Raw genomic sequence first — 11,696 nt, 5'->3', positions numbered from 1 at the left:
ATCCGGATGATTCATTAACTTGGAAAATGTTTGATGAAAATTATAAAGATTTCGCGTCGGAATCTCAAAATGTAAGACTGGGTTTATTAGGCGATGGGTTTCAACTATTTGCAAATGGGAGAAAGTCATATAGTGTTTTGCCGGTTATTCACGTTCCTTATAATATGTCACCCACTACTTGCATGGATTCTAGAAATTTCATTCTATTTATGTTAATTCTAGGTCCAAAGAGTCTGGGAGATGTCATTGACATATTTCTTCATCCATTGATCGATGAGTTGACTAAACTGTGGTAAACTGGTGTGAGAACGTTTGATGCACACACCTCGCAATACTTTAACATGCGAGCGGCGTTGCTATGGACCATTAACGACTTTCCCGCGTACGCGAATTTGTCAGGCTGGAGTACGAAAGGGAAATTCGCTTGTCCTTATTGTAACAACGACATCGTATCTCTTCGATTAGTTAATGGTTCTAAACAATGTTACATGGGTCATAGACGCTTCCTTCCACCAAAGCACAAATACATAAGGGATAAAGAGTCGTTTGATGGTCGAACAGATTACAAAGATCCCTCTCGATTGTTAATGGTGCAAGAAAGTTATGAGCAAGTACGAGACCTAGAAGAAACAATTCTTACTACGGATATGAGCAAGAAACCAAGATGTATCATGAAATATGGGGAGACAATTAGAACAAACTGAGAATTTTCTTTCGTTTACCTTATTGGAAATCACTATTATTGAGACATAATTTGGATGTGATGCATATTGAGAAAAGTATTTGTGATAGCGTGTTTGGAACAATAATGAATGTGAAAGAGAATACTAAGGATGATCCTAAAGCCCGTAAAGACTTACAACTCTTAGGCATAAAACAATGGTTACATCCTATAAATGATGAAGGAGTGGTTCATTATCCAGAAGCGCCTTTCACTTTGACATCCGATCATAAAAAACGTCTTTGTAAATTCTTGAAAGATCTCAAGTTGCCTGATGGTTTTTGCTTAAATATCGACGGTTGTGTAAATTTAGAAGAGAAAAAAATTACGGGATTAGAGAGTCATGATTGTCATATTTTATTGAAATATCTTATTCCTTTAGCAACCCATGGATTACTTCCAAATATTGTGTATGATGCGTTAGTAAATTTGTCTCGGTTCTTTCGGTTGTTGTGCTTCAAAGAGTTGATTGCAACGGACCTCGAACAATTGTACATGGATATTACATTGACACTTCGCAAATTTGAAATGATTTTTCCACCGTCAATCTTCGACATCATGATGCATCTCCCGGTTCACTTGTCATTTGAGACTTTGCTTTAGGGACCTGTCCAGTATCGATGGATGTATCTGTTTGAACATTACATGGGTACAATAAAAAGATATTTGCGGAATAAAAACCACCATGAAGCCTCAATAAGCGAGAGCTATCTTGTAAATGAGATTATTAATTTATGTGCCAGGTATATGGAGGAAGAAGACCAAGAAAATGCACAAACTGAAATCTCGGGCATTTCAATATTTTCATTGTTGGAAGACCTATCCAACGGAAAAATATACAACTTGGATTATAGCGATCGAGTGACTGCTCATTCATACATTTTGATAAATTGCCCCGAAGCAGGACATTTTTACATGTAAGATTCAATATTTTGCTGTTATGGTACGTCTTATTAATTAGCATTAAAGAGTATGCTCTTTAATATTTGATCTATTTACAGTGATTATATGTAGTATTGCAATAACAATGAGTCCCGTGGAGAAACGTATGCCACCTATTTCAAGCATAGAGTGAGTAAATTCAAAATCATATCTAATAAATTTAAATTTATTTTAACAACTGGATTTCGGGAATGTATATATATAGGTCGCTCAATTAGCAGAAAATAACGACATATCAAGAGACCTGAATATCTTAGGCGAAGATCCAAGTATGTACTCGTGTATGTATGTTTGGTGTAAAGTAAACGGATACAAATTATGTACTGAGAAACACGACAAAGGTTTGACCACTCAAAATAGTGGGGTGGTTGTTGAAGGGTACAACAGGTCAGATACTATATCAAACTACGGAGTTTTAACGGATATAATCGAAGTACAATACTTTTCTCACAAACGAGTTGTCTTGTTCAAGTGTAAGTAGTTTTATACACACTCGGGGGAACTATGAGTGAAAGTGGATAAATATGGCTTCGTAAGTATAAATGTAAACCGAATTTTAAAACCCAAAGTAAGGACCCATATACATTGGCGAGTCAATCAAAACAAGTATTCTACGCCCTTGATATATCAGCCCGACCCGGTTGGAAGATTGTGACTAAAATAAATCTGCGGTTTACCAATATATAGTTCGATTAATTAATTAGGTAGATTTATGTTTTTTATTTTATATTCATTCTTATTACTACTTTATTTCAATTATTCGCCCATTTATTAATGGTATGCATTAAGAATGTCTAAAGGTCCGAAAACTACTTGGAAGAAAATGGAGAAAAGACCCAGCAAACTGTGTAAGCCATACCAAAACATACTTGTACAGTCAGAAAACTTAAGGCTCTGAGAAGAGTCTTCTAGAGATCAACCACCATTAGTTGTGGACCCGTTAGCTACTACTCCCTAGCAGATACACATGACGAGGATATTGATGCTGAGGTTGAAGAGTTTATTGAGAGTATGTTTGCTGAGATGGAGGATGACGAGGAGGCTCACAAGGAGGATGACGAGGAGGATTATTCCACTCCCGACCCATCATTGACAGGTAACATGTTTACACTTAGTTATTGTTTGTAATTACTTATATCTAATTATGAATTTGATAATTTTGAAGAATCTTCCGCCCGTAAGAGATGGGGGAATAACAAGAATATCGCACTATCTAAGATGCCACTGGAGAAAAAGATTGCTCTGACTTTTATAGCGGTAGATGGGAGGCCCGGTGGTGTCGGCGAGGGAAGAATAATATGGTCTAGACATTTGGGGTCGGTTGTATGGGACCCCTCAGCCGTCTCACATCTTCTGAATTGGAAGGCATTAAGTGTTAACCAATTGGATTCACTTTGAATTTCTATGACGATAATCATTACATAATTATACATTAATCATTCAATACTTTTTTATAATATTTTATTTTTCAGGATCCGTTCGAGTGTACTGATGGTTCTATTGATCAATATCGAAGGTCCGGATTGGCACACGCCAAATAGATATGGGATAGATGGCGCTCGGATTTGAACAGGGATTATATCCGCATTCATTAAAGAGACAAGGCGGTGGTACTGGCCAATCCTCCACGAGACTAGAATCGAGATGATTGGGAATTTGTGTGTCGCAACCATTACTTCACGGAAAAATTTAAGGTACGGTTTCATAATTCAAATAAAATCTGATATTAATTATTCTAACTTCATTTTTTATTTCAAATACATCACAATTGTCGTACCAATGTTGTTAACAAAAATAAGCTAAAATTCTCACATCATACTGGAAGTAGACCGTTTGCTCAAGTGGAGGAAGAATTGGTATGTACATTATTTCTAATAACTTAATATAAAGATTGTTATTAATTTTATAAATCATTTATTTCAATAGGCGCTTGAAATGGGACGGACTCCCTCTGTCGTTGAAATATTCAAGAGGACCCGTACCCCAAAACCTATAAAAGAAAACCCAACCCCCGTCCAGGATGAACGATCGCAAGATAAAATTGTAAGTTAATTTAATTTAAATAAATTACATATATCTAGTTTATTTATTATATAAATAAAAATTTATTTTAAATGTGCAGGTTGAGATGGAGGAAGTAAGAAGTAACGAACCGGAAATATCAGACTTTGAATTGACGGAGTGGGTGTTCGGACAACAAAAGCATAGGGGAGTGATCGGTATGGGATCAGGCATCTAGCCCACACACTTTCGTGAGGATCGTCGAAGTGGCAACAGTTCACAATGATCCACTAATCGATTGTTTGAAGAGAATCAAAGATTGGCGATAAAATTGCAGGAATTGAAAGGAAAAGAGGGATGAAAAAGAACTCGAACGATTAATGAAATACAATCGGAAAAGTTAGAAATTGTGACAAGAATGGAAAGGGAAAAGTTAGAAATGAATGCAAGAATGGAGAGATTTGAAATGTTTATGAGGCAACATTAACAACCACCCCTCCTCCCCCCACTAGCTAATTCTAGTACGTTTTGATTGGTTGTTTCGACTGAAAACGGGTTTATGAATTGATTGAGTACATTTAATTTGAATTTAAAACAAGTTGTTTGGATGATTGGTTTGGTTGAGAATTTTGGAATGATAATGGTCATTTACTTTATGAATGTCATTTGTTTTATGAATTGATATATTTGTTTGCCTGAACAGGTTTTGGTTATGCACAAAACAATCAGCCTATTTTGTACATTTTGTAAGGAAAAACTGAAAGTTAAATGGAAATCTTTCATTTTTTCTTGAAAAGGAAAAACCGAGAGTTTTACATATACCTCTCGCATTTATTTGAAAAGGAAAAACCGAGAGTTATATGGAAAGCTTTCGGTTTTTCTTAAAGGGAAAAAACAAAAGTTCTTCATATACCTCTCAGGTTTATTTGAAAAGGAAAAACTAATAGTTAAATGGAAAGCTTTCGGTTTTTCTTGAAAGGGAAAAACCGAAAGTTCTTTATATATCTCTCGGGTTTATTTGAAAAGGAAAAACCGAGAGTTGTATGAAAATCTTTCGGTTTTTCTTGAAAGAGAAAAACTGAAAGTTTTTAATATAACTCTCGGGATTTTTTAAAAAGGAAAACCGAACGTTTTTAATATAACTCTCGGGTTTTTTTTAAAAGGAAAACCAAAAGTTTTTAATATAACTCTCGAATTTTTTGAAAAGGAAACCGAAAGTTAATTGGAAAACTTTCGATTTTTTTTCATAGAGTAAAACCGAGAGTTTTCCAATTAACTTTCGGTTTTTCTCTCGGGTATCTAAACCAAAAACTCTACGATATCTCTCGGTAAATGCCCAATTATATTTACCGAAAGTATCAATACCATGGAATGGCGAGAGTCACCCAAACTTTCGGTATTAGGTCTATATCGAAAGATATAGGGTCATTAACGAGATTATTTACTCTCAGTTTTGATCCCCTTTTCACTAGTGAGAGTGGATCAACAGCTGGGTTGCCAACAGCAGTGTTGTGGTAACAAAAGAGTTGCATTAACAGTTGGGTTGCCAACAGGAGTGCTACGACAATAGCTGGGTTGAGCCAACAGCTGAGTTGCGTCAATAGCAGAGTTGCCAACAGCTGACTTTCTTATCAAGAGAGTTGATCATCAGTAGAGCTCGATATCAGACATCTTCCACATCATCTTAAGACGCCAAAATATACAACTTCCACGTACACAATTATTCCACTAGCCCGCGCAGTACTATCTAGTACACCACGTTCTACCGAATATTTCGTAGTACAATCTTGTACGCCACAATCCAACGAATATTATTATTATGCGTACTATCCCATACACCCAGCGTACAAAAAATGAAAAGCTGCCACATATCTAGGAATTAGAATATAAAAAAGGGTATTAGAGTACAACGACAAATTTTTTTGAACGCTTGAATTCTTGAATTCTAGATCTCTCGACTCTCCGTCTTTTCACGATCCAAAAAGCTCTTTGATTAATCTCTCACTAAGTGTATTTTGCAAATCACTGTAATAAGTTGAGCAATAATCTTTTATACTACCTGATAGTTATTTCAGTGTTGTAAGTTGAACAGAATGTTGTTTGTTCAATAGTGAGTGATAGCTAGGAGTTCAAAATAGGCAGTTGTTAAGACCTGTTATCTGAGTGGGTTTGTGTATAGGCTATACAAATCAAAGTCTTCTAGTGGAATCCTTTTAGAAATCTTGTGTAGGAGTTTTATCTCCGAACATCCATAAAATCTTGTTTTGTTACTTTAGTTCTTTATTCAGTTCTGAATCTATAGCTTCAAATCCCGCAAGCATTTTCCGCACTTGAAATCGTTTAAGAGCTTGCTACGATTTTTTGAAGAATAGAAATAGATTTAAATTTTTCAACAAGATTAAAATCGCATTAAAAGTAAAAATTAGCACAGCAATATTCAACCCCTTCCCCCTTTTATTGTTGACACTGATCCTAACAAGTGGTATTAGAGAGGGTTTTCTATTCTCAAGCAACTACATATATTTGAATCATGTCTCTTCTAAAAAAATCTCAATGTTTTCAAAGGATGATTATGATGACTGGAAGATCAGAATGCAAGCTCATCTGGAAGCTCAAGATGATGATATTTGGTATGTCATTATCGATGGGCCGATGAGGATTCTGAAGGTCAGCACAACCACAAGCACAACTGAGGATGCTTATGAGATGAAGGAGAAGTGCGGATATGAGTGGACTGATGAAGACAAGAGGAAGGTCAACCTCAGCAACATGGCCAAATACATTCTCTACAAGACTCTAGACAAGAACATGTTCAGCAAAATCAAGTCATGTTATACTGCCAAAGAGATTTGGGAGAAGCTGACTCAACTCTGTGTAGGCAACGACCAAACGAAAGAAAACAAGTTGATGATTGCCACACAGAAGTTTGACAGCATCAAGATGCGTCCTAGAGAGACAATGATTGATTTCGATGAAAGATTCAACAGTATAGTCATTGAACTCTCAACTCTGCGAAATACATATAGAAACAGAGAGGTTGTTATTAAAGTTATGAGAGCCTTACCCAGAGAATGGAACATCAAGACAATGGCCATGTGGGAATCTAAAGACCTCAATAAGATTAAGATGTACGATTTGTTCGCTGATCTGAAAGCCTATGAGTTTGAAATAAACTCAAGGAATGAAAAGAAGTCATCCATGGCTGCCATAACAAAATCCTTGGTGACTACTAAAGAGACACTTTCTCTGGTAGCTGTGAAGTCTCTTGAGCAGATCAGCGACGACGCTATGTCACTATTTGTCAAGAAGTGTGGCAAATTCATTAGGAATAATCATTCTAACTTTAATTCTAATAGAAATATTTATAAGAATGAATCAAATGCTAACTTAAAATGCTTTAAATGTGATAAATCAGGTCATTTCAAGGCTGACTACAAAACCCTCAAAAGGGATGACAAGAAGCCTTTTGATAGAAGGAAAAAAAAGGATCAAACAGCCCTACTGACAGTGGAAAGCAAGAGCAAGTGGGTTGACAGTGACTCAGATGAAAGCTCATCAAGCGAAAGTGAGGACGAAAGTGTTAAATTCTTCATGGCATACGACATTGTGGTATTTGACTTCACCTCTGACGAATTTACAAGAGATGATATAAGTGTTGTACTCAATAACATGGTCATTGAGTACAAGAAACTGTCAGACTCTTTTAATGAAATAAATTTGAAAAACAAATCTGACAGTACAAGTTCTTCATCCCAAAACAACGAACTGGAAGTTTTGAAAAACAAAATAAATGAGCTCGCAACTGAGAATCAGAAGCTCAAAGAAACAATCCAAACATTTTCCACTAAAAAATAAAGATTAAACTATGTGGTTAGTTCTTGGACGAAATCTGCAAATGTTGTTAAATAGCTGATTATGTAGCAAAGGCTTGTCGGATATAAATCCGGTCTAGGATTTGATAAGAGCAATCCAATTGAGTCTAGCAAAAAGTTGAACCCATTAAAAGGCGAGCTTAAACCTATAAGCTTTGTCAAGGGAAATTTAACTGATATTGGAACTAACCATAGCTGCGATGAATTAAATTTAAAAGATGAAATTAAATATATTAAGCCAACTTCAAGCTGGCTTAAACCTAAGAAAAAGGCAGCCAGCTGGTCTGACAAGCAAAAACTTAACAAAAAGTCAAGAATTTTTTATCAAAAATCATCTTCTAAAGTCAAGGAATCATTAGCTAACATGAAGACGTCTACCGAGTCTAAATCATACGCACTATTAACAACTCAAAGTGGGAGATCCATAAAAATAACTCAAATATGGATCTCCAAATGACTGATTAACCATAGACCCAAATGAATATGTGTACCAAAGTTGTAAATGTATATATATATAGTTAAATTAGGACAACTTCCAGGAAGACTCTGTTTGGTATCTGAATAGTGGTTTCTTTAGACACATGACAGGAAACAGTCAACTATTAACATAAATAACAAAATGTTAAGGACCAAAAATCACATTCGGTGATAACAACAAAGGTAAACCTATGAGTAAGGTTAAGATAGTTAACGGTAATCTTACTATTAACAACGTGTTGTTAGTAGAAAATTTGTTATAACTTGATTAGCATAAGTCAAATGTGTGATGATGGGTACATGGTAGATTTTCAAAAACTTGCATGTCTTGTTAGATATTAGTAGGGGAACATCATGTTGACAGGAAGTAAAATAGGAAACTCATACAAGATGAACTGGAAGAATAAAACGTCTTATCATGTATGCATGATTACTAAAAATAATCAAAACTGGCTATAGCATAAAAGACTAAATCGATTAAACTTTAAAACAATTAACAACATTGGTTCAAAAGATCTTGTAATTGGAATTCCTAAACTGAAATTTTCAAAAGACAAGGTTTGTCCAGCTTGCCAAATGGGCAAACATGTCAGATCAACTTTTAAAAACAAAGGGAATATTCAATCTGACAGGTGTCTGGAATTATTGCACATGGATCTGTTTGGTCCAATTCCAGTAACCATTTTAGGGGGAATGAGATATACTCTAGTTATAATTGATTAATTTTCTAGATTTACTTGGGTAATATTCTTAGTATCTAAGAATCAAATTGTTGAAAATTTAAATAAAATCCTTACAAGACTACAAAATGAAAAATCCTTAAGTATCATAATGATTAGAAGTGACAAAGGAATTGAATTTACAAACAAGAATCTGTCTTCTTTCCTTGAGGTATCTATTATTAGACACGAGTTGTCTAGTGCCAGAACTCCACAATAGAATGGAGTTGCTGAAAGGAGGAACATAATACTGAAAGAAGCAGCTAGGTCAATGCTAGCTGATTCCGATGTATCTCAAAAACTTTGGGCAGAAGCTATTAACACAACATGCTACACTCAAAACAGATCAATGATTAATAAACATTTTAATAAAACACCTTACGAAATCTTCGATGGAAAAGTTCCTAAAATTTCATACTTTAGGATATTTGGATGTAATTATTTTAATCATAACAATTGCAAAACTCATTTGACTGTTTTTGATGCTAAAGTAGATGTTGGCATAATGTTAGACTATTCTTCAGTTAGCAAAGCTTATACAGTTTTCAATAAACAAACTCTAACTGTTGAAGAATCTACCCATGTTGTTTTTGATGAATCTGTTGAAAATAATTCAAATGAAATCATCGAAGTGACTAACAGGTTGGAAGCAACTAATCTTTAATCAGATAGCGATGATGAAGTTCAAGTCAATACTAACAGTCCGTTAAATCAGTCAGCTGAACTGGTTGATGTCTAATAGACAGCCAGACTGAAAGTAAGCAGGAAGCTAACAGTTTGGATGTTGTTGGAACAGCTGATCAGACAATTGATCCTCTAGGACCAAACTTCACATAGAACAGAAACCACCCATCTGAATTAATGATAGGTAATCTAGTTGCACCTCTTAAGACCAGGAATCAACTAATGAATGAATTTGCAAACTCTGCCTTTATTTCTCAAATCGAGCCTAAGAAAATTAATGAAGCATTGCTTGATCCATATTGGATCAATGCTATAAAATAAGAATTAAATCAATTTGAAAATATAAAGTTTGGCATCTAATTCCAAGGCCAAGTGATCAATCTGTTATTGAAACTAGATGGGTTTTTAGAAATAAACTAAGTGAAGATGGAATAATTGTGAGAAATAAAGCTATGCTAGTAGCTCAAGGATATGGACAGGAGGAAGGAATTGATTTTGAGGAGTCATTTGCTCCTATAGCTAAACTAGAAGCTATTAGAATCTTTCTAGCTTATGCCGCTTTTAAAAACTTTAAAGTATATCAAATGGATGTTTAAAGTGTTTTTTCTTAACAATATACTTAATGAAGATGTCTATGTTGAACAATCTCCTAGTTTTCAAAATCATTCTCTACCTAATCATGTTTTCAAGTTAGATAAAGCTTTGTATGGTCTTAAGCAAGCTCCTAGAGCTTGGTATGATACATTGAATAAATTCTTATTTGAGCATGATTTTATTATTAGCATAGTAGATAAAACAGTCTTCATATTTTTTAAAGATTCACACATATTACTTGTACAAATTTATGTGGATGATATCATATTTAGGTCAACTAACCCCAAACTGTTTGAAAAGTTTTCTATGCTGATGCAGAACAAGTTTGAGTTGAGTATGATGGGTGAGCTGACGTTCTTCCTTGTACTTCAAGTTAGGCAACTTGAAGCTGAAACTTTCATTAATCAAGCGAAGTATACCAATGATTTACTAAAGAAATTCGGTATGGAGCACTTCTCAGCTGCTTCAACACCCATGAATTCTTCGAGCAAACTGGATAAAGATGAAGGTGGCCAAGATGTAAATATAACAGTTTACCGAGGAATAATTGGATTTCTATTATATCTAACAGCCACCCGACCAGACATTCTATTTATTGTTAGCGTGTGTGGAAGATTTCAGGATAATCCTAAACAATCTCATTACATAGCTGCTAAACGTATTTTGAAATGTCTAAAGGGAACTCAATGTGTTGGACTGTGGTATCCGAAGGGTTTTAGTTTCAACTTAATCAGTTACTCTAATGAAGACTATTCAGGTTGCAAGATTGATCGGAAGAGCATTAGAAGAACGTGTCAGTTCCTTGGTGATCGCCTGATCTCTTAGTTTAGCAAGAAGTATACATCTATTTCCACGTCTACAGCAGAAGCATAATATCTATTACAGGTAGTTATTGTGCTCAATTGCTGTGCTCAACTGTTGTGGATTCAACAACAACTAAGGGACTTTGGCATTCAGGCAGACGATTCTCATATCTTTTGTGATAACACCAGCGATATTGCGATCACTTATAATCCAGTGTTACACTCAAGAACGAAGCATATCGACATCCGACACCACTTCATCAGGGATCATGTAGCGCAGAAATACGTCTGACTAGAATACGTGTCCACCGATCAATAAGTGGTCGACATCTTCACAAAGCCACTCCCCGAGAATAAGTTTTCTTACTTTATAAAAATTTTAGGTCTTCTAGATCTAAATTAATTAATCATGCATAAACTTAGGGGGAATTTGAAACTCAGCTTATAAGTCAGACACGTTGAAACCACTGTCTTCAACCATACTGAAAGAAGAGTCGGCTGATGACACACATCAGACGAGCTATGCTTAAGTAACTTGTAATTTCAGAGTAACGAGTTGTGCTTAAGTAACTTGTAATTTCAGAGTAATTAATCATGCATAAACTTAGTGATATTTTCATTCATGGTGGTACCTAACCGGTAATCAAACATGAGTAAATGTTTTTTATAAGGAGCTTATTATGACCACTCTTTTTCAAAAATTGGTCCTCCAAGTCTTGCCATAGTTTCTATTTAAAAGTTTCATTCTTCACGGCATACGTTTGCTCTCTGGACAGGCACAATTGAATTATTTCGCACGTCAATCAATTAATGATACTCCATTCTTTTTTTCAATATCATCTGGCTTTTTGACCTCAATAGCAGCGTCTAGACACTGTTAGAA

The 11,696-nt window shown here is 35.1% G+C and overlaps 1 protein-coding gene across 1 annotated transcript; it reads left to right on the top strand.

Moving 5' to 3' along the window:
• Window positions 1–6,217: 6,217 nt before the first annotated feature.
• LOC124917513 lies at window positions 6,218–11,105 on the top strand. The gene is made up of 4 exons (XM_047457924.1): window positions 6,218–6,977; window positions 7,080–7,321; window positions 10,329–10,529; window positions 10,896–11,105. The coding sequence occupies exons 1-4, from the start codon at window positions 6,218–6,220 to the stop codon at window positions 11,103–11,105; spliced, it is 1,413 nt and encodes a 470-aa protein (XP_047313880.1).
• Window positions 11,106–11,696: the final 591 nt, after the last annotated feature.

Source organism: Impatiens glandulifera, unplaced genomic scaffold (assembly GCF_907164915.1).
Source record: "Impatiens glandulifera unplaced genomic scaffold, dImpGla2.1, whole genome shotgun sequence".
NCBI classification, from domain to species: domain Eukaryota; kingdom Viridiplantae; phylum Streptophyta; class Magnoliopsida; order Ericales; family Balsaminaceae; genus Impatiens; species Impatiens glandulifera.
This window is presented reverse-complemented; position numbering and strand designations above follow the sequence as displayed.

Bases quoted from the DNA above. Each gene is read 5' to 3' on its own strand.
- LOC124917513 (XM_047457924.1), top strand. From the start codon at position 6,218: ATGTTTTCAAAGGATGATTATGATGACTGGAAGATCAGAATGCAAGCT. The intron at 6,978-7,079 runs GCAAATTCATTA...GTGATAAATCAG, and splicing joins ACTATTTGTCAAGAAGTGTG to GTCATTTCAAGGCTGACTAC. The intron at 10,530-10,895 runs GTAAATATAACA...TATCTATTACAG, and splicing joins AAGATGAAGGTGGCCAAGAT to GTAGTTATTGTGCTCAATTG.